General features: G+C 47.1%; 1 protein-coding gene across 1 annotated transcript in view; it reads left to right on the top strand.

The window, feature by feature from the left end:
- The first annotated feature begins 1,373 nt into the window (after positions 1 to 1,373).
- The window catches only part of CEP350 (centrosomal protein 350), a 61,557-nt gene continuing 39,022 nt past the window's right edge, over positions 1,374 to 23,908 (top strand). The window contains 10 exon segments of the mRNA XM_044302179.1: positions 1,374 to 1,466; positions 8,300 to 8,382; positions 8,663 to 8,706; positions 9,955 to 10,069; positions 10,374 to 10,539; positions 17,313 to 17,758; positions 22,541 to 22,654; positions 22,869 to 22,976; positions 23,066 to 23,211; positions 23,213 to 23,375. Coding sequence (XP_044158114.1) covers positions 8,304 to 8,382; positions 8,663 to 8,706; positions 9,955 to 10,069; positions 10,374 to 10,539; positions 17,313 to 17,758; positions 22,541 to 22,654; positions 22,869 to 22,976; positions 23,066 to 23,211; positions 23,213 to 23,375 — 1,381 coding nt within the window. The 5' untranslated portion in view covers positions 1,374 to 1,466; positions 8,300 to 8,303.

Here is a 23,908-nt window from a genome sequence, read left to right as displayed (position 1 = left end):
ACAATACCACACTTGCAGGATCCGGCAATCATTTCCATAGATTAATGCCGGTTCCTGTTCCAAGTGTTCCGGTCTGCGCATGCTCCGGGATATAGGAGTAGCCGGTTTCGCTTTTGATCGTTGAAAAAATGTAAATACTGGATCCGTTATTCCGGATGATACTGGATGAGATGGATCCGGTATTTCACCGGATCCGTCTAGCGGATCTGGAAAAACAGGATATCAGTTTGCATACTGTTTGCCAGCAACGGAACTGCCTGCCGAATTATAACAACGCTAGCCTGAAAGTAGCCTAAGCTGGCGGGGGATCCGCTGAAGTTATGAAAAGGCGCCGACCTCTCCATAACTTCGGCACATCCAGCGCCAGTCTAAACGAAGGCCAGCTTCCTAGACCCTGTTAAGCCACGCCCCTACAACCACACCCCTCTTTGGGGTGTGGCTTAACTTGGCTGTATTTTTGTTGGGAAAGGTGGCAACCAGGGATGAGCGAATCTACTTCGGATAGTACATCCGAAGTTGATTCGCAAAAAACGTTGTAATACTGTACCCGCTCCATACCGTATTAGAATGTATTGGCTCTGATGAGCCGGAGTTATTACATTGCAAAGTCGCGCCAGACTTCGTGTAGTAACTTTGAGAATTAATTAATACTGTAAGAAAACCTTGGTACCGAACGCTGGTTCCGTTCCAAGGTACCACTAGGAACCAAACCCAAGTTTTTTACAGTATTAATTAATAACCGAAGTTATTACACGAAGTCTCGCGCTACTACACAACGTACTCACTTTACCTCATCGGAGCCAATGCATTCTAATACTGTACGGAGCGGGAACTGCATACAGTATTACAGCGAAGCTTTTTTACGAATCAACTTCGCATGTACTATCCCTAGTGGCAACCCTACCTCTACATCGTACGCTACGTAAAATGGTGCCATCACAAAGTGCAACTTGTCCTGCAGAAACAATCCCTCATACTTCTATGTAAGGAGGGGGGGGGGTTATAACTCTGGGAAGGCAGGGAGAAAAAAACAAAACGGAAAATGGCCGGGTCCTAAAGTGGTTAACCTGTCAGAAAATCCCTTTAAGGAATTCTGCTGCAAAATATAGAAAGTAAATAAAAAATTTCAGCATAGAAAAGGTCATAAATACTTTCAATTAGCAAAACATTCTAGTTTTGAAATACTGGCATGCGCATTCTGAAACAGGACGGCAGCCTGCCTCAACCAAAATGGCGCCCTCAGACGTGACGTCAACGAGACGTCTGCGTTCTCGCGAGAAATGTACACCCTCCCGCTTGCTGTGGCGCTCCTGGAATGTCTGTTGTAACTGCGTCCTGACGTCCCTTCCCTGCCGACCAATGAGAGCGCAGGACGCGACCCCGGAAGCGGAAGTAGTCAGTTTACCTGGAGCCGACGAGAGCTAGACTAGAAGTGGAACGGAGACGCTTGCGGACCGAGGGATGAGGTCAGTGTGTGAATGGGCGCTGTGCGCGGTTCTGAAGCGCTTTCCTGCGGCTGCTGCCCTCCAGCTTCCCTGCTGTGGTGTCACTGCTCCCTGCGCCTCGTTCTGTGGTGGGACTATAACTACCAGCATGCCTGGCATCCCCAGCCCGTATAAGCAGCCCTGCTCGTTGTCAGGCGGTGGTTGTCTTCTCCCATTAGTCAGTATTGTCCCCGGTGACAGCTCCATTACGGCAGGAGGCACTGGTCTGGTGGCTGCAGGGTCTGTTATCTGTTACCATGGAGACGCCTGGTTCTGCATAGGAGCTGCAGGGGCAGACCGGTTGGCTAGCTCTATGCATTCACTTTGCTTTATTATTTATTTTATGTTGATACTTTTGTTGCTGTTGTGGAAGTAACACTTTGTATTTCCAATACTCCTATGTAATAAGCAGTGAGACTATCCGGAGACGCTGCTTGACTGCCATAGGATGCCTAAGGGGCATGTTTACACCTTGTTCGCGGTCGCACATTTTGCCATGGATTTGCATGCAGGACTTTTTTGTAGACACTCAAACAGGAACCATAGCGACCCCCGTTATAGTCAGAGAGGTCTGTCCAGCTCCGTTGGTTTACGTTCTCTGCGGCTCTTCTAATAAAAATGACTAGCACACATGTGCATGTGGCCTTTAGTGAGGCACAGTATTCCCTCCTAGACTTGCCTGTGCCTCTCCCTAATATCTGAGGTACAGTATGGGCTCATGGTAGGCTATGCTGTCCTCATATGAATCCTTAATGCTGCTGTGTGCATGAGGCTTTAGGAAAATTGGGCAAAAGGTATTAGGGAGCTGCCTGCTGACTGTTCCCATCCCTGGAGACTGCCGCTAGTAGTTAACTGGCGTTTTGTCTTTCCGTTTGTGAGATCCGTTCAGGGCTCTCACAAGCGGTCCAAAACGGATCAGTTTTGCCCTAATGCATTCCGAATGAATAATGATCCGCTCAGAATGCATCAGTTTGCCTCCGATCCTGTCTCCATTCCGCTTTGGAGGCGGACACCAAAACGCTGCTTGCAGCGTTTTGGTGTCCGTCTGACGAAACTGAGCCAAACGGATCCGTCCTGACACACAATGTAAGTCAATGGGGACGGATCAGTTTTTTATGACACAATCTGGATCCGTCTTGGCTATGTTAAAGATATTACGAACGAATCCGTTCTGAACGGATGCCAACGGTTGTATTATCTGAACGGATCCGTCCATGACGGATTTGCACCTAACGCGAGTGTGAAAGTAGCCTAGTTTCGCTTCCCGGATGGCATGTTTGGGATTGCGGACATCCAGGAAGCTAAGCAGCTTGATAGGTGGAGCACATATGTAACTAAAGCACACGGGTGGTGGTTGAAAATCAAGAATAAAACAATTGCATGACATTCACAGAGGGCTGGTCTTTTAATGTATGACATTTTGGAATTCTGACCCTATGGCTGAAAGGGTTAATTTGGATACATCCCAATCTCCTCTATCTAGACTGTGTCGTTGCTCTTCTTTTTGAAGGTGGCTTATAGCAGATCAGGGGGGCACCTGACTACAGGGTGCCGCAACATTGGCAGTCTACAGTTGGGAAACAAGGGCAGAAGTGGAATTTTTCACAACATTAAAGGGTCACTGGACTTTCACAAATCTTTTGATACGTCATAGAGTTATGTCAAAGGTATTGATCATGGTCTGAGCGCTGAGAACCCCAGCAAGGAGAGAGAAGGGCTCACAGCTCTCTATGCTTGCTGCAGGAGACTGAATCGAGAGGGGCTTGGAGACTTTCTGTTGAGCCTGTCTCCTGCCGTGAGGATTTTATTTTTATTTTTTTACCTTAGGCTTCATTCACATGTCCGCATCTGTTCCGCAATTTTGCGCAACGGGTGCGGACCCATTCATTCTCTATGGGACGGAATGGATGCGTTTGCGGAGCACGGCCCCGATCTTCGGGTCCGCAGCTCCGCAAAAGATAGAACATGTCCTATTCTTGTCCACAGCTGCGGACAAGAATAGGCATTTCTATAGGGTGCCGGGCGGGTGTGTTGTGGATCCGCAATTTGCAGGTTCCGCAACACACCACGGACGTGTGAATGGAGCCTTAGACTTTTATACTGATGATCATCTGGATAAGGCATCAATATCTGATTGGTGGGGACCTGGGACCCCCGCTGATCAGCTGTTTGAGAAGGCATCGGTTCTGTGGCCTTCTCCCTCCTCACCAGCGCCGTCCATTTGATAGTGGCTGTGCTTGTGACCGATGAACATGGCGTCACATTCATTCCACAGGCTAGGTCATCCATATTAAAGTCTTGGAAAACCACTTTAAGGCCTCATGCACACGACCGTTGTTTTGGTCCGCATCCGAGCGGCAGTTTTTGCGGCTCGGGTGCGGACCCATTCACTTCAATGGCGCCGCAAACAATGTGCACAGCACTCTGTGTGCTGTCCACATCCGTTGCTCCGTTCCGTGGTCTGCCAAACAATATAACCTGTCCTATTATTGTCCATTTGTGGACAAGAATAGGCAATTATATCAATGACTGTCCGTGCCGTTCCACGAATTGCAGAACACACACGGACGCCATCCGTGTTTTGCGGATCTGCAATTTGCAGACCGCAAAACACACAACAGTCGTGTGCATGAGGCCTAAAGCTGTAGGAATCCTGTGATTTTTGCCATGACTCGCCTGTGACTGCATGTCACCCTGGAGCACATAAAAACAGTTTGACAGTTAAACCGAAGTATTTGTTTGCTAACAACTTAAGCTTATACAGTAGAATGCATTAGATTGACCACGAGGCTACCACAACCCCTTTCCATATACCTTTTATTATCATCATCATCGCTGGGGTCATCGCCTTGTTAGCCTCTCTGTTAGCCAGGGAGAAGGAAGGAATAATGCAAGTCACCCGTACATACTAAATGGTAAAACACTCGTTAACACTGACATGGAAAAGGACCTAGGCATTTTAGCTGGGGCTGGGCTGCATCAAAAGGGGCATAGATGCCTGCGATGAGAACATAGTCCTACCACTTTACAAATCACTAGTCAGACCACACATGGAGGACTGTGTACAGTTCTGGGCTCCTGTGAACAAGGCAGACATAGCAGAGCTGTAGAGGGTTCAGAGGAGGCAACTAAAGTAATAACTGGAATGGGGCAACTACAGTACCCTGAAAGATTATCAAAATTAGGGTTATTCACTTTAGAAAAAAGACGACTAAGGGGAGATCTAATTACTATGTATAAATATATCAGGGGTCAGTACAGAGATCTCTCCCATCATCTATTTTTCCCCGTGACTGTGACGAGGGAACATCCTCTGCGTCTGGAGGAAAGAAGGTTTGTACACAAACATAGAAGAGGATTCTTTACGGTAAGAGCAGTGAGACTATGGAGCTCTCTGCCTGAGGAGGTGGTGATGGTGAGTACAATAAAGGAATTCAAGAGGGGCCTGGACGTATTTCTGGAGTGTAATAATATTACAGGCTATAGCTACTAGAGAGGGGTCGTTGATCCAGGGAGTTATTCTGATTGTTGTTGGGAAGGATTTTTTCCCCCTAAAATTAGGAAAATTGGCTTCTACCTCAGTTTTTATTTTTTTTTTATATATATTTTTTTAACTTCCTCTGGTCAACTTGCAGGATGACAGGCCGAACTGGATGGACAAATGTCTTTCTTCAGCCTTATAAACAGTTACTAGAAGAGGTGCCCACACCGACCTGGTCTGGTCCATGTATTGGACCGCTGTTCATTTCTATGGCCGTGGTCCTAAATTTCTGCTGCGCTGTAAAGCCAATCGCTGGGCTGGCTTTAGTTTAAAAGGGGTTTTTATGAAGAGAACCCTGCTTTCTATCACAGTGTCAGCAGGGAAATGAAGCAGATATGTTGTTGCCCCGCTTGAGGTGTGACTACAGTATAAACTGTAGTCATTTCAGGCCCTTTCATGTGCAGCAGGATGAGGCTGATCTGTTAAAATATAATTGCGCGTCCTTTCATTTGCTCATCGTTGTGATCGGCTTCTTCTTCTCCTGTCTGTCAACATCACAGATCCGTTGTCCTCTGCCGGTGTGAATTATACAAGATCAATGGCTCGCACTGCTTGTTTGATGTGGATTCATTTTATAATATCCGTAGATTTTAGACCCAGCCTGATTAATAACTCTGATTCTAGAACTTTGTTCTCAGGAGTCAGCTACAATATTATGCTGTATCCTTGACCTTTTTAAAGTGTTGTCCCAAAATCCTATGTTAAAAAGAACTTCTCAATCCATGCAGAGTGTGAGTGTACATGAACCGTGCCTTCATCCACCTCCCATGTCTTTTCCATGTCCCTTCAGCACTCCGTGGCTCTTCTGTCACCTCTAAACAAGTGACTGCCCACAAATGACAGTCCCTGGGAGCATCCTTCTCTCTTCTACGTGCTTGGATAAATGGCTCATGTTCACACAGTGCTGTGAGAACTGCGAATGCACAAAGGCATAGAAAGAGGGCGACTGTATTGACATAGCCAAGAATGGCGACCGATTGCGCATGCTTCTCCTGACGAAGAAAAACTGCTACAAGACGTAACCTAGGACAGAATGGTAAAAACAAATCAATTGGAGAGGGATTTTTTTTTAGGGGGTGGAGGGCTGATAACTTCAGACACACTCATTTCCATTTATTAGTAATAATTGCCCACGTTGATTTTGATTTTTAAACATTGACACAATGGGCTATATATGGCTTAGGCTATTTTCACACTTGTGTTGTTAATTCCGGTATTGACATCCGGCAGAAGATCTCAGTACCAGAATTAAACTGATCTGTTTTGATTTTGCAAATCGGGATGCGTTTGTTCTGTTAAAACGTGTTTGTTCGAAATCAAAACGGGTAAAAAAAAAGGGATCTGGCACTAAAATCATTAAAAGTCAATGGGTGACGGATCCGTTTTTTTTTTTTTTTTCGCTGCCGGATTTCAATACCGTAAAATAACAGGGCAAGTTCTCCTGACATGTCTGTTTTAGCAAATACTTGTATTCCTCTGCAAACAGTAGTGCTGGAATATTTCTTCTGAGATCTGATACTAGTAAGGGTACTTTCACACTTGCGGCAGAGGATTACGGCAGACAGTTCCATCGTTGGAACTTCCTGCCGGATCCAGCAATCTGGACGCAGACAGATGCAATTGTGAGACAGATCCGGATGCGGATTCGTCTGACAAATGCATTGCAATACCGGATCCGTCTTTCTGGTTGTCATCCGGATTTCCGGAAAACACTTAGTACCAGATTTTTGTTTTGCGGACAAGAATAGGCAGTTCTATCAATGGCTGTCGGTGACGTTCCGCAAATTGCGGAACGCACGCGGACGCCATCCACGTTAAAAATCCCCCACAGCCATCCATGGGTTTTGCCTGGTATTGCAGCTCAGCTCTGCTGAAGTGAATGAGGCTGGGCTGTAATACCACACACAACGTGTTTTTGGAAGAAAGAGGCCATCTTTATCTAGTTGTGGACAACCCCCTTTAATCTGTTTACTTGCATTGAGATGAGAGCAGGGACTGTATCAATACACAGTGGTGCCAGTCGACGTCGTACTTCTCTAGGACAGCCCTAGCGACCCTCTCTATGGTAGCTCTTACTGGCCATATTGGTTTCCCTGCAACTTTCTCAAAAACATAGGCGGCGCATTTATAATTTCCAGTTTTTGTCACAGCTATTTTTTAAATTACACACATGGTAAAGAAATTTGCTGAAGGAGCAATGTGGTTTTGACTTTGTCACTAAAAGTACAGCATGGGGGGGGGGCCTAGCGTGGAGTTACTACTTTTTATGCAACTTCTGCAGAAGTCACAAATAGTAAATGCCCCAGAAAACATTTCTAAACTCAAAAGTTGCGCTAAAACAAAGAACACTGAAAATGAGTGTGAAGTGACGTAGGGGGACAAAAATCACAGGTTTTACAAAGCGTACAATTAAAAAAATATATATATATATATTGTTTTATACTGCCAAAAAACAGGCATACACGGAAAGATAAGTTAGACTACTTTCACACTCGCGTTTGATGCGGATCCGTCATGGATCTGCACAGACGTATCCGTTCAGATAATACAACTGTCTGCATCCGTTCTGAACTAATCTGTTTGTATTATCTTTAACATGGCCAAAACGGATCCGTCTTGAACACCATTGTAATTTAAAGGAGGACGGATCCATTTTCTATTGTCAGTGAAAACGGATCCCGTCCCAATTGACTTACATTGTTTGTTTGGCTCAGTTTCGTCAAACGGGCACCAAAACGCTGCAGGCAGCGTTTTGGTGTCCGCCTCCAAAGCAGAATGGAGACAGAATGGAGGCAAACTGGTGCATTCTGAGCGGATCCTTTTCCATTCAGAATGCATTAGGGAAAAACTGATCTGTTTTGGACCGCTTGTGAGATCCCTGAACGGATCTCACAAACGGAAACCAAAACGCCAGTGTGAAAGTAGCCTTACCCCCCAATATACTTTAGTTTAGTAGGAAATGCTCTTCCTCTTCACTGCTAAAATGTCAGTGGTGCCATTTATATTTTTGCATGCTGGCATAAGCATATCCCTCAGCCTGTCATGTTACCCAGTTGCTGGCTGCTGTCCCTCACTAACCCTCCTGCATCTGATCCATGGCTGTCGCAGCTGTCACTTCGAGCCTCGAACCCCATGGATCTTATGACAAATTGGCTAGGGCTCTGCTTTTGAAGTGTGGGGGTTGTGTGGCTGGACGGCAAATTATAACTCTCACTTTCTGCCATTAGAAGTTTGTTCATTTGCCTGCGTGTTTTTTTTCTTCTGTCCCTTGTAGATGAATGGCTGAGAAGACTTTGTGGAGGACATCAACCTTTTACCAGGATCCACCACATCAGCCGTCTTGGGAGACTGTTCAAGGTAAGCGGTAATGCAGTCGCAGTATCCCTTCTGAAGCATACAGTGCTCTACAGAGATTTTTAGGAATTCTTCTAAAGATGCAGAATATTAAATCTGCAGGTAGGTAATGTCTGATCACGTTTCTACCAGCTACAGATTGGATGCAGGATTATAATCAGCGGGCAGACACGGTAGTGTATTTCTTAGCTCTATACACTCCTACTCAGATGTACAAGTTGCAATGAACATTGGATGTATAATGCCTATTTTTTTTTTTTTTTTTTTTTTTATTTCATCACAGAAATAAGCAAAGTCTGGAAGACGATATCTAATACAAAAGCCGCTGTGAGTACGACTTGTGATTGCTGCTGCTGCAGTGGTTGTCAGTATGAAGTGTTCGGTCACAGGTCCTGCAATTTTGTCATATATTTAGTGTTTCAATTCACTTGCTGTCAGAGAAAGGAAAGCTGAAAACTCGTACAGACCTAAGACTTCTCTTGGGTGGAGGTTTGCTAGAATTTTATTTAGTTAAAGCAATCCTCTGTGCTTTTTCTCCATTGTAGCTCCCAGAGGACTTGAGAGAGAGACAGAAATACTGCAATGGGATTTGAACCCCTTCCAAATGACTGAGGGGCACGGACCATTATAAAAGAGATGCACTTAAAGGGAACCTGTCACCATATAAATGCAATGTAAGCATCAGCCAGCATGTGATAGAGCAGGAGTAGCTGAGCAGATTGCTCTATAGTTTTGCAGGTTAAGATTCTGTAAAACTTGCATTTTAGTTATTTAAATCCCTGCTCCTTCTGGCCTTTAAAGTCCAGGAGGCGGTCCTATTATTGATTGACAGTCTTCCCTCTATGACTGTGTATACAGAGATAGCTGTCAATAACTGATAGGGCCGCCTCCTGGACTTTAAAGCCCAGAAGGAGCAGGAATTTAAATGACTAAAATACTAGTTTTACAGAATCTTAACCTGCAAAACTATAGATCTATCACCTCTGCTCCTCCTGCTCTATAACCTGCTGCCAGTAGCTTATGTTGCATTTTCATGGTGACCAGTTCCCTTAAACAAGCCCTGCCCATATGTCAGTTGGAAAAGATCTGTAGGGGGAAGGGTTAGCCTCTGCATATTAACTAGAGGGTTTCCGTTCTGAAATGGTGGGGAATTGAAAAGTTGCACAAATATATTAGCAAGTTTCAGAACATATTTACCCCTAACACTGCTGTTCAGACTGAATTCATTCTGCATTTGATGTATCCTTTTGACTTATGCACCTGTAAAGCTCCTGGTGCAGAAGTTCCCTTTCTTGACAGAGACTAAAAGTGTGTTCTTATTCACATTTATATTTTTGAGGATGGTGTATGTTGGTATAACTTCCTTCAGCTGTAAGGAAGAGCACATCCCATTTAAAAACTTTTTTTTTTTTTTTAAAGCATGGGTCACTATATAGCCATACAGTGGCATGCTTTGCTTATAGGATCCTGGAAGCATGTGTCGACATTTCCTCTAACCTGCACTGCAGTCTGAATAGACCATTAGATGTTCATTGCTGCGGTGTTGATTCTGAGTTTGTGCTTGTCATCCCTCAGCTTAGGCACACTGAAAATAAGCTGGATGTGGCCCCCACGAGCAGTGCAACATTGGACCCCATCATGGATACCAAAAGAGCAGGAGGCAGTGCTACCCGGAAGATAAGCAGAAAGGGTAGGTGCACGCATCTTGTCAGAAGAGCCATGAATCTAAACATGTTGTATGATTATCACATTTGGGGGCACATTTATTAAGACCAGCATCTTGGATGTCAGTCTTAATAAAGCCCCATAGCTGGCGTTGGATCCAGCAGAGTTATGAAGAGGCAAAGTGCATCCAGCGCCAGTTCTAAATGTAAGACCGCTTCCGAGCTGTCTTACATTTAGACCACTTTCTACGCCTCAAATAGGTCAGCTGAACTACTATGTTGTAGCTAGGCAAAAGTGTAATTTTTTTTATTGTTGTTGTATTTCTATAGATGGTCGATACCACGAGGATTCAAATGCTCACCACGGAAAACATTCCCACCCAGCCAAATCTGGCAGAGAGGGGTCTTCTCGTAGTCCATTACGTGCCACTACACTGGACAGCAATGTTAAAAGCTCCTGTCGTGTGGGTTTCCGGGAACCTCTGGCCTCGTATAGGTAAGGACAGCATACTGTAGAATGCTATAATGCAATGTTTCTGCAGGTTCATGTTGTATGAATTTTCTTTATGGCTCTATGAACTACTAAAGTGATGAAAATATGTAAAACTATGCAAAATATAGAAGAAATGAATGTAACAAAGCTCAAGGGAGCAGCACTTCAGTTACCAACTCTGTCCACCGCACAGTGGATGGCACTGGAGCTACCGTAAAGCAGGTGATATTGGGTCTGTGGTGTTGGGCCCCTGCTGCTGTGACCTCTCCAGAGAAATATCCCTTTAATGCATAGCACCGTAATTTTACGGTGCAGTGAAGATGTGAGTTCAGGAGCTGTTCCCACGCCATGCCTTGTGGGTGTGAGCTGGGTTACACGCCTGGCACCCTGCTGTAACCAATTCCAGTTGTTTAACGCCTTGTCAGTCAGTCTGTGCCCAAGCTATGTGACCAATGACCGTGACCACTGGCCAGCCTCTTCAAACAGTTGATCAGTGTTGGTTACAACAGTTAAACCCTGCCAATTACATATTAATGACCTTTCCTAACGGTAGGTCATCAATATGATAATCCTGAAAAACCTCCAGGCATGGTGTCCCGTTCTTAGACCTTGCATGGCAAGAAGCAACTGCATGCCGAGTGTAATACATGGCGGGTGTTGCTCTGCTTCCCTGCCAGAAGTCCAGCTCAGCAAGAGTATGCGTAGAGGGACACTTTATGTGTAGTGCAACTCTGTAAGAAAAAATTGGATTTTTTGTACTCACCGTAAAATCCTTTTCTCGTAGTAGGCATTGGGGGACACAGCACCATGGGTATATGTCCAACTACCACTAGGAGGCACTAGACACAAAAAGTGTTGGCTCCTCCCAGGTGGGCTATACCCTCTCCACAGGCACGAGGCTATTCAGTTTGTACCAAAAGCAGTAGGAGAGAGAAGAAAAGCAAGGAACCAACAACTCCCGTACCGGGAAAGATCAAGAGACCAGCCCGGAGAAGCGGAAGTAAAAACATAGGGTGGGATCTGTGTCCCCCAATGCCTACTACGAGAAAAGGATTTTACGGTGAGTACAAAAAATCCAATTTTCTCGTGCATGGCATTGGGGGACACAGCACCATGGGACGTCCCAAAGCAGTCCCTGAGGGTGGGAAAAGAAGAGACGTGCCACCGGCTGGGCATACAGGTGCAGGAGAATGTGACCATGTGACCCAACAGGAAAAAACACGGAATGGGCAAGAGGTCTCATAACAAGGAAGAAACCTCAGAAGAAGCAGGGAAGGCTGCCAGCACCCCAGGACAAATGTCTGGAAGAAAATCCCAAATGCAAGAAGGTGGCAAAAGGGAACACCAAGCGCAGCCAAGGGCTGGAGAAAAAAATTAGGACAGCACTGCGTGTTGGATCGACCCAACGCCCTACATTGTCTCAGACCCATAAACCTGTGGCCATCCCCTGAAAGGCCAGGGGAGAAAAGAAACAGGGAAGCACTGGAAACCAAACGAGTGAGGGAAGCCATAGCAAGGCTCACATGTGAAGGGAGAGGGACTCCCCTCACCGCAAGGCCAGGTGAAGAAGCCAAGCGCCCCATGTAAAGGCGAAAACCCAAGGCTGCTAGAGGAAACTGCCAACCCTTGGAGAAGGAGGGGGTTGTAGGTAAAAGCCAGGAACAAAGAACGATCGCTCCTGCGTCCCCAAAAACAGGAAACGAGGCACAAGCCTCCGAAAACAAGATAGCACTGTAAAGCGCAAGACCAGAGGAAACTCTGGGCATGTGAAGTATCATGGAAAAAAGGAACCAGAGACAGGCCCAGGCAACCTTGGCAGGAACACACTGGACTGACAGACATGGGAGTGGAAGAAGAGCACTCCAAACAGCCTAAGGAGGAAGGGGTCTACAACAGGAGGAGGTCCCTCCCGAAGGAGACCATACGGTGGAATTGCAAACCGTAGCACCAAACCACTCAATACCAGGTACTTTACGTGGGAGGATGGAAAAAAAGACAAATCCCAAGAGGACCTCAAATGAACAGGGACAGGGACTCCAGAAAGGAGTACCCAGATGGGGTCACAAGGAACCAGGAGCTGAACCACCGGAAGACAACGCAAGCCAGCATATCCAGGAAAGGCGAAAAGAAACCGCCATAGGGGAAGGGACATTGGCCATGGACAACTAGCCGCACCAAAAACATTGACCAGCAAACCGTAAACATTGTCCCAGAGAGGGCAAGTACAGCAGCTCGGAGGTACCACAAAACGACAGACATCGATATGCATAAGGAATGCAGAAGTCGCCATGAAAAAACCGGGGTAGCCTACATAGAAATGTAGAAACCAGCTGCGACCGGCATACAGAAAACTTCCAGGGGGGAGAAAGTACCAGACAGGTGCAGACGACAGCAAGGTCCAAGAGGACTGCCCCTTCGCCATGTAGCACAACTAAGCAGAAAATACAAGGGAATACCGAAAACACCTGGACCCAGAAGGAACTACGGGGCCCTGTCCGATACCAGAGCAATCAGCTGAAAATTCAGACAGGTGTGTGTGGCGCTCAGAGGTCCTGTCCTTGACCCGTCAGGGAGGACGTCCAGCAATGATAAAAGCCGTGGACCCAGAAGGATACCGTGAGGCGGACATCCAGCGATGACCGAAAACCACTGCCGCGGCCGATGCTCACCAGCAACATGTCCAAACAAGGTAGAAGATCCAGTGGAGATCCTTGTACTACACCAGGAATGGCCCACTCAGCAATAGGAAACAATGTGAGTACTCCCCTATAACATGGGGTAACGCGGAGCACAGCATACCGTAGGACCTTAAAGAGAAAGCAAGAGCAACTCTAGCACAAAGGCCAACAACCACCTGGCCATGGAGTAGGAGGTTGAATGAGGACCACCCGCCGGACCAGACAGATCAGTCATATACTGGAGCTACCAGAAGCAGCACTAGACCGATAAGGTGGGGGATGGGCTGAACCACCCCTGCCAGATATGGTAACCATGCACATGCTGAACAAGGGTGACCTGGTGCTGACAGTGCCTTGAGCGGCACAAGGAGACCAATGAGGACGACAGTAACGGAGTGGCAGACGTATGGAAGAACCAAACGGATGGAACCAACACCTGCAGCACAGATTAGAACCCGTGGGCAGAAAACACCTAGTAAGAAAGAAACTGTCTGGGCCACAGATCGCACCACAGGGCCCAGCACTTGGGGTACTACAAACACACGCCTAAAATAAAGGTAAAGTGGCTGCATGTTGCCGACCAAGGAGAGTGGAAACATAGCCACAGCATCTGGGGATGCGACAGCATTCGGAGGGTACAGGTACACAACCTGTAAAGTAGAAATATGGCTGTGAAGAGGAACTTCATTTAAGATCGAAGCAATGTGGCCGCATGGTGCACCCCAGACCCAGAGAGGTGCAACAGCAACCGCGTTAACAATGGAACCCATAGGGCCGCACGGTACCACAAAGAACAAGACAGGTGCACACTACAATCAGGTAGGTGCAATGGCAACAGAAACAGGGCCGCATAGTACACCATAGAAGCCAGACAGGTGTAACGGCTGCAGCATCAAAGACGGTTCAGGAACTCTACCTATGAAGGAAGTAAGATGGCTGTGTGGTGCACACTATGATGAGGTAGGTGCAATGGCCACGGCAACTGGAGGAGGCCTCAAAATCTCGTCCTGTAAGGGAGAGAAAATGCCACATGGTACACCATAAAGCCGGACAGGAGGAACGGCTACCACATCCGGAGATGGTGCAGGTACTCTACCTGTTAAGGGATCAAGGTGGCAGGGAACAGACAGGTGTAACTGAACCGGACAGGGGCAACTCTATGGCAATAGAAAGTGGCCTCTATATCTCGCCCGTAGGGAGAAATGTTGCCGCCTGGAAGACAATAGAGCCCGCCAGGGGTATCGACCACAGCACCGGAGATGGCGTAGGTACTCTACCTATGAAGGGAGCAAAATGGCTGGGAATAGACAGGTGCAATTTCAACGGCAATTAAAGGCGGCCTGTAAATCTCGCCAGAAAGGGAGAAATAGTGCCGCACGGAACACCATAGCGCCAGCCAGGGGAATTGGCTACAGCATCAGGAGATGGCGTAGATACTCTACCTATGACGGGAGCAAAGTGGCTGGGAACAGACAGGTGCAATTGCAACGGCAATCGAAGCGGCCTGTACATCTCGCCCGGAAGGGAGAAATAGTGCTGTATGGAACACCCCAGAGCCAGCCAGGAGTAATGGCTCCAGCATCTGGAGTAGGTGTAGGTACACTACCTATGAAAAGGGGCAAGGCAGCTGTACAATTGCTCTTAACTCCCCAACCTACAGGAGGCGATAGCCGAGCTAACCGCTTGCCCAGAACAGGAACCCCCTGTAATGAGGTAGAGTGGCGAACACCACCACCAGGATGGGGACCCTGTGGAAACACTCTCAAATATGTAGAGGATAGCCCCTGGTATAGGGGAACCAGGAAGGCTTGTCAGGGACAGCCTATGGCAGTGGTGCAGGCATCCCCCTGTTAAGGAGAAGGCGTACGTATCAGAGACACCGCGTAGGTGACTCAGTATGCTAAACACGGGGACGGCTGCCTTACCTGTGCGGTTGAATACCTGTGTGGTCAGGGAGCACCATCCGAAAATCCACTAGAGGGGATACCAACCCTGGGTAGGAAAGGTTCCTCCGTCCACATTCGTCTTGACCTCCCAGAGGGCTTCTGTATGGAGGAAGACCGCCTGATGCTCTGTTCCGAGGGAATCGGCGCAGAGGTGTCCCCAGAGGCAACGGATGGGGTGACAGGAAGGATTCGTCACCAGCCTCAGGCCTGTCCTGGGGGGGATCCGAGGATGCCGAGGAGGGGTGGTACCCCGTTGAGACCACCCGAGGGAGTACCGTGAGCTACCCCTAGCCGAACCCGGGTGCAGGTACCCCTAACTGAGCGTGCCCCATCTGCAGGGAGGACCCTGGGAGGGCAGAGGTGGCCGCAATTTGGATTGGTAGCGGCCAGTGACACCGCCAGGGAGAGGCGGTCAAGGTTCCCATGGCATTGACACGGAGGGAGCCCATTCATGGGGGACCGACACAAAGGGATTGTTCGGGGAAAGGATCTGGGAAGAGGTACTGCACCCAGCAGGGACAGGCTGACCGCACGGCAGCCATTGTTAGACCCAGAGAGGTGCAGACAGCGGACGCACGTGAAAACACGTGGCGACCGAGGAGAGGCTGGGAGAGGAGATGCTCAAAAAGCAGCCAGCAGAGGCTGTCTATCCTGACCCGGACGCCCTGTTCCCCCAAAGAGGCGCTGCAGCAGCTTGTCCCCCCAAAAGAGGTGGTCAGTAGGGCTGCAGGGGACATAAAGCAATTGAGGGGAGGGAAGGGGTTAACCACCCCCTTCAGCAGAAAAAACACGTTAGCCCAGGAAAGGGTGAAGAGATAGCCCCTCCCAAGGGCCGGGCGGGGCTCAGAAAAGCCCGGGAAGCAAGGAGGAGGGGCCGGGAAGATTGCGGCCTAGCAGGCCCAAAAGCCGGGGCCTCGATTTATTAAGGCGGCCGGGAATGGAGCGAGGGGGGCGGGGCGAACCGCGGCCGGCAGAGGGCCCACCGAATCATAAAAATAGGTGAGGAGGGTAGGGGGGGAGAAGCGACACCTAGGGACAGGTGGATCAGGGCAAACGGAGCACCTGGGAGCCGGGAACGGGCCACAGAAGATGAGGCCTAGTCCCGGCAGAAGCCGGGGACTAAAGTAGCGGAGAAGCCAGGGAGAAGACTGTGTGGCCAGGGAGGAGAGAAAAGACCAACCAAGGGGGAAGAGAAGGGAGGGAAAACAAGAATATAACCCCCCCCAGAAAAAAGGGGGGGTTGGCTAGGGGGAAGATGGAGGCTCCCCAGGACCCCCAGCTAAGGTGGATCCCATCCCCCTGGCCACAGGAGGGAACCTAACCCTGGGGCAGGGACACAGGGGAGTATACTCACCATCAGATATACTCACCATCCGATGTCTTCGGGCGCAGCAGGGTCACCCCTTCGGCAGACTCAACACGGAAACCGTGGGAATGCCGGCAAGCCACTGCGGATGCAGTCCGTGGGGACTGGGTGACCGGCGATGGTACCGAAGTACGCGCCCGCAGGGGGGCAACTAAAGTGGAACACGATGGAGCCCCAGCCTGCAGCAGGTATAACGGTGGAGAACACCGAGACCTGCGGAAGAGAGAAAAAAGAAAAGAATAAAAATAAAAAACAGCAGAACCTGCAAAAAAGCAGGACAGGTCTGCCTCCTACGGACACTAGACTAAAACTGAATAGCCTCGTGCCTGTGGAGAGGGTATAGCCCACCTGGGAGGAGCCAACACTTTTTGTGTCTAGTGCCTCCTAGTGGTAGTTGGACATATACCCATGGTGCTGTGTCCCCCAATGCCATGCACGAGAAAAAATATTTTTTGTTAATTTCTGTCTTCCAAGTCTTGACAGGAGAATTTTGGCAGTCTTTTTTGCAGCATGCAGTGGATTTTGTCCAGCCACCTCTCGGCATGTTTGCCCTGCTGCAGCCGGATCTCTGTCCGGTCCCTATTATAATGAATGGGGCCAGCGGACATCTGGCAGCACAAGTGTGCAAAAGGTAGTACGGCTTAACGCCAGTGTGAAAGTAGGCCTAAGGTGATGCTTACTGGTTATTTGGTGACATTAACTCAGTCCCTTCTTCTGTGTTTTTGTTATTACTTTATATTAATGTGACTGATTTTCTAGTAATCGTTTTGTTTTGTTTTTGTTTAGGGAAGTCCTGTCTTCAGAAGAGAAAAGTCCAGGATTCAGACTAAAGAACTTTTGTCAAGGCGAGAAGGACTTTGATAGCACACGTTCTTCTGCTGTGGACGAGACCACTGTGCGCTACCTAAATGACAGATCAGCCATTGACAGTTTGCATTGGCAATTGCATCGGTCTCAAAGTGACCTCAGCAGTGATTACAGAGTTATGACACCAACAGAACCTTCACAGCACCACCCTACAGTCAGCCCATTGAGTAACAGACTAGAGACCTTAAAAAAGAGGCAACCTGATGCCAAACTAGAGAAGCTGAAAGAGCGAATCCGCAGACAGTGGGAACTTTCAGAGGAACGGGATAACAGAGAACGTCTTCCAGAAACTAAAAATTTCACAGACAATACAAATGCAAAAACAAGGAAAGTAACATCTGCTCCACCAGCTCCATCCTATCGAGGTAAGATTCCCTAAAGCCATGCTTCTGTTGTATTGTACTGCTTAGCAATATAACTGAGCCAACTGAACCACAGTTCATTGAACATGCCTCCTGTAGAAATATAACTGACTAGTATGGTCTCTATTCTAAAACTATGAGATGACTTATTTTCCATACTATGTAAAAAACAAAGTTAGACCAGCATCTTCAATAAATGGGAAAAATGGTTCCCGAGCAAGTTACCATAAAAGCACACTGTCATGTGCAAAGACACATGCAAACACTGGAAACATGAGTAAATGTAAATAGCATTACTGCTATACTTACTATGTGAAAATTATAAGCACATTTTAAATTGAAATTGTGTCCGGCCCATCTACCAGCAACAAGGTGGCTCTCAACAGATGGGACTTGCACTATTAGACTTGCCTTTGAATAGGGGATAACCTGCAAACTTACTTGGAAGTGATCCTGGCACAATGGTGGCATATTATATACTTATTAATTACTGTCGGTCATAGACCATTTGCGCCTTCTTTCCATTTGTCTAATGGAAATAAATGGCAAATAAAAAGAAGGTGCCTAATGGTCTATGACCAACAGTAATTAACCTGAAAACTTGGCACAACCACTTTAAACAGTTTTAAGTTTTAATGTGCTGCCATAACGCCAGGATTTCTTATTGGAAAACCGACCAACAAATACATATAGTAAGGGAAAATCAGTAATAAAAATGGAGGGGCACTCCGTATAAGGGAACAGGAGACTGTAGTAAAGATTAATATTTAATCTGAAATAAAAGACATCGCATCAAACACTCATAGATAAAAACATCCATATAATAAAACAATGCACAATTAAAATAAAAAATATGCCCATAGGAACAAGGCCCTGAAGAAGGACTAGATGGTGATAAAAGTTCAATGGTTCATTATATGGATGTTTTTATCTATGAGTGTTTGATGCGATGTCTTTTATTTCAGATTAAATATTAATCCTTACTACCGTCTCCTGTTCCCTTATACGGAGTGCCCCTCCATTTTTATTACTGATTTTGTCTACCGTGCGGTTTGGGTGGACCGAGAGGTGAGCACCCACATCCGTTCGGTGTATAGGTTGAGCCGCTGGTCTGTATTAATTTCTACATATAGTAAGGGGTTTCTTTTTTTTAGAAGGGTCTCTCACTAATAAGCTGATCACAGGATTTGCCAACAGTCAGCTGCAATTTTTGGGAGCACCTTGCACCTTCAGTTCTCTTTCAGTTCCACCACAGAGGAAATAAAGTTTACCCAGGATCAGAGGTCGCAATAACGTCTGTACAAGTGTCATAGTCTTCTGTTCAGGCCATTTTACTCTCTGGAAAAGTCTCAGGAAAAGTGTAAGACGTACCACTATGCCTTAGACTATTCCCTGCCATTCATCAGCGCAGTGGGCACTGTGAACAGCACAGGCAGCCCAGCGATGCTGCTGCTGCCTGAAACAACCAATAACAAAGCTCTTTACAGAGCTTGTTATTTGTCAGTGTGAACCGGCTGCCAGAGCTTATGGCACACCACTCTGAAGTGAGGAAGGAGGCGCACGATTCTCACTGGCGGGGTAATTGGCCTTGCTGTGAAATTTAGTGGGGGTCCCGAATCTGAGCGCCTGGTTTTTCTCTTTCAATGATGAGCGCTGTCTCTCCTCCCTGCTGAGTGCGGTACTGAAGACGGCCTCAATAGAATATCTAGGGGACAGTCTTCACTACCGCGCTCAGCAGTGAGTAAAAGTGGCTGAGCGCTTCAGACTCCTGCTTATAGAAGTCAGCAGGGGTCCCAGTGCTGGACACGCCAACAGGAGACCTCCATAACGGACAGACCTGTCACCCGTAGACCTCTACCTATGACACCTGTCAGCTTTCCTAATGAATCCATCAAGGATAATTCATTGCAACATGTTCCATCAGACGCTGAACTAGAGATAATGTTTGCTATAAGGATATCTTCTGTAATGCGGCTCTGCATGGCGGCACGTGGTGCTACAAGGACTGCATGTGGCCATTTTCAGCCTCCACGACATACAGTCCCTTTGCCAATTGCATTAAGTCTTCAATGTAAAATTGTATAATCCAATAACCACAGCCGTGGTGGCAATTTTGTGTGCATTATCTGGTGGCATGAGATGGGGCAACCGGGTCATGAAAGACAAACTCCCCTTTATGGCAAGATCAAGCATAACACAAAATGACAACCTCTAGATCAGGGATCAGCAACCTCCCGGTACTCCAGCTGTTCTGAAACTATAACTCCCAGTATCCTCCTTTCACTTCTTTGGGAGTTACAAGAACAGCTGAGCAAGTGTGCATGCTGGGTGTTGTAGTTTCACAGCAGCTGGAGTGCCAAAGGTTGCTGCACCCTAGATCTACAGACGAGCCTGGTGGTTATCACGCGTGATGACATCATCCAGATCCACAACAAGTGACTGTGGCGGTGCGAGCACCTGGCACCAGAGGTATGTGCCTGGGTCTTTCACTTGTGCCCTTGGCACCAGCATGCACCACCATCCATTGTGCTTGTGTCCTGCTCCGCCAGTGCCTCAGGTCTCTTCAGTGTCTACCAACAGCCCCGGTGGCACCGACATACCCACCTTAGAGCTCGTCTACAAGAACGTAACTTTGGTGGGCAGCAATGGCCACGTGATGGATGGCAAACCCCAGTGACCAGCGCCACAGAAACGGCAGCAAAAATGGAAGGGATTGTCCCAAGATCAACACTAATTACCTATCCATACTTGACCCAGAGAACACTAGAACATGGTAACCAAGGTAGGACCCCCAGCGATCATGTACTTGAAGGGGACATGTCTCTTTTAGTAACGACTTGCATTTCCCATGCAATAACAATTCTGGGGAATAAATTCTTGTGACTCTATATTGTACCATTCCTCTATTATTACTACGAGAACTTATGAACAAATTGCTAGTAGTCTGCAATAAAAAAAAGCTGCTGGGTGTTACCAGTTGACAGCACTGATAGAATAATGTCAGAATGTGCAGGGACACCCCCATCTGGACCTTCACTGCAAACTGCTAGCAAGTCATTCATAACTAATAGCAGGAATAACAGAGGAATGGTGTAACATAAGGTCATAAGAATAGATGCTCCAGGATTGTTATTACATGGGGGGTGCAAGTAGTTACCAAAACAGACAAATCAGGAGAGGTGAGGGGTCCTCTAACGACCGGTGTTAAATATCGATCTTAGGACAAACCCTTTAAACCTCCTAAAATCACTGCAACAGTGACCTCAGTGGTACCGACCCCCTCAGAGCAACAGTGACCTCAGTGGTACCGACCCCCTCAGAGCAACAGTGACCTCAGTGGTACCGACCCCCTCAGAGCAACAGTGACCTCAGTGGTACCGACCCCCCTCAGAGCAACAGTGACCTCAGTGGTACCGACCCCCCTCAGAGCAACAGTGACCTCAGTGGTACCGACCCCCTCAGAGCAACAGTGACCTCAGTGGTGCTGACCCCCCTCAGCGCAACAGTGACCTCAGTGGTGCTGACCCCCTCAGCGCAACAGTGACCTCAGTGGTACCGACCCCCTCAGAGCAACAGTGACCTCAGTGGTACCGACCCCCTCAGAGCAACAGTGACCTCAGTGGTGCCGACCCCCTCAGAGCAACAGTGACCTCAGTGGTGCCGACCCCCTCAGAGCAACAGTGACCTCAGTGGTGCCGACCCCCCTCAGCGCAACAGTGACATCAGCTAAATTTAAAATTGTCTAAATTTGCTATTTAGGCATTGAAGACAGTTCTAGAGTACTAGTAATGGTTTCCCTGCATAAATAGCAACTCCTTAATGTTATGTAGGCCTTTGTATTAACTAATTGAATTACTGTAACTTTCGTACTGCTCATCGGCTAAAAATACTCCTCAAAAATGGTAAGAGGAGTATTTTTACTCTTAAAAAAAAAAATGTAGCGCAACCTCTACCCAGGACCCATTCACAGGACATGTTGGGTCCTCCTGAATGAGAGAGATTTTTGTAAAATTCCCCATGATAGATGGGGTCCTAAATGCCCTAAATACATGAGATGGATTTTCTAAACCAGACGAAATAGTAAATCAAAATCGAAACTTACCAGGGGAAGGGTTCAGGGCTATTCTCCAGCAGCATTAGGCATATGCACACTGTGCTGATGAAACAGAGGACCATAAGACGCACCTAGGATTTAGAAGAGGAAAATAAGAAAAAAAAAAATCAGGCCTTAAATCAAACCCCCAATCCTCCTCAGATCAGACTCGCAGATCGGATCCCCATTCCTCATCAGACCCCCATTCCTCATCAGACCTCAGATCAGACATAAAATAAAAGATCTTACCTCTCCTGCTCCGGATGAGATGGCACCGCCACTCGCAACATCCAGCAAGCTTTTCTTGCACTGGCAGTTCTCTGGTCTTCTGCTAGTGCCACGCTGCACTGTGACCTGACGTTGTACGGCATCAGGTCATGGTGCTCACTATGTCCTGACGCTGTACGCAGTCAGGACACAGCAGGCACCCAGCAGAAGACCAGGGTGTGTTGAGTACAGCCAGCACCAGGAGTGCTATGTTCACCACTCCCTGGTCCTACTGTCAAAGCGCTCTTTAATATTCACTTCTAAAGACGCACTGCCATGGAAAAGTGCGTCTTGTGGACCAAATAATAGGGTAATTCACCTGATATTAATGCATAACTGTCATGGCCTTTTCTGGTGATGATTGATTGTATTTTATATTGAAGGATAAGGATTCATTTTCAGTTTACGTCATTTTATTTTCATAGGTTTTAACCCTCCAGAAACAAAAATTCGTACCCCAGATGGCAAAGTTTGGCAGGAAGCTGAATTTCAGAACTTAAGTGTGCAGTTGCATGGCACATTGCCAGCTTCATGCCAGGGTGAGTGTCTGTGGCAGGTGTATTCACAGGAATTATCAGGGAAAGAGTGTCATGAGCAGTGTTTGCAGGGAAGGAAAAGTTAAGAAATGTCTAAGAAGATGAGTGCTTAGTGTTTCTACAGGGGCATTTAATAAGACGGACGGACAGAGCAAATCATTTTTGAGGTGGGTTATAGATGGGCATTGTGATGTTTTAAGTTAATCTTTACCCACAGAAGGAATGCTGTCCAATGAGAAGTCACAGGCAAAGAGAACATCCAGACCAGTGAGGAAAGTTCAGAGATTGGCAGAAGATGGTGGAGCAAGTCCTGATGGGAAGACTGGTAAAAAGAAATGCATCTTAAGTGTGTTTTATAAATCTGTCTCTAGCTGGAATTTAGAAGTGTAATTCTTCATTCTATGAACCTTACAGGACACATAATCAGCACGTCGTCTTGGAGGGATGGACAGAAATTGATCAAGCAGATCTTAGGCCCTGCACCCAAGGTTGAGAGAGAATCAAAGTCTCAATCTAATGACCGTCAAGCTTTGAAAGCGACTTCATCGACTGATGGTCAGGACGCCTAAGAGACCAGGATCAAAAGAGAAAAACACTGACAAAAGGACTGCGCCCAGTGAGCGACAGAAGGAAAAGCGTTCCAAGTCAAGTGAGCGCCTAATACAAGAAAAAGGCCGATCCAGAGAGGCGCCTATAGAAGATATTGACAGACTCATTAAACCAGGTTTGGAAACCACCTGTAGGAATCTTCCTCTTTGTATATTATATTGCTGTAGCTTCTGCCAGTCCTACTTCTTTTAGTGCCCAGCCTCCCAGGTCAGATTTAGCTTTTAGCCTACAGTTTATCTAGTTTGTTTTAACAAATATAACTTTTTCGATGTAATTTCATCCATCATTTTGTAGTGACAAAAAGGCTTAATTTTATTAGCTTATATACTTGCCAAAATTAAAGTGTTTTCACATAATGCAGCCCTAAGGCCAGTTTCTCACTTAAGTGTAATAAATAATGGAGAGTTGTTGCACCCATAATATGACTTCAGGTCCTGCTTTGACTGCTGGTGAAATGACCTGTACAAGTAGCATCGTAGATTCCTTTAATGCTGTTCGTTTGTGTTATTAGATCCTTACTTGGGGCCTAATTGTGGACCCACAAAGTGAAACTGGCCTTAAATAGACTTCATATTTGTGCCATCAATATGAAGAGTACTTAAAGGGGTTTTCTCATCTCAGACAATGGGGGCATATCGCTAGGATATG

The sequence above is a fragment of the Bufo gargarizans genome, chromosome 7 (assembly GCF_014858855.1).
Source record: "Bufo gargarizans isolate SCDJY-AF-19 chromosome 7, ASM1485885v1, whole genome shotgun sequence".
NCBI classification, from domain to species: domain Eukaryota; kingdom Metazoa; phylum Chordata; class Amphibia; order Anura; family Bufonidae; genus Bufo; species Bufo gargarizans.
The sequence above is the reverse complement of the archived record's forward strand: the minus strand, read 5'-3'. Positions and strand labels throughout refer to the sequence as shown.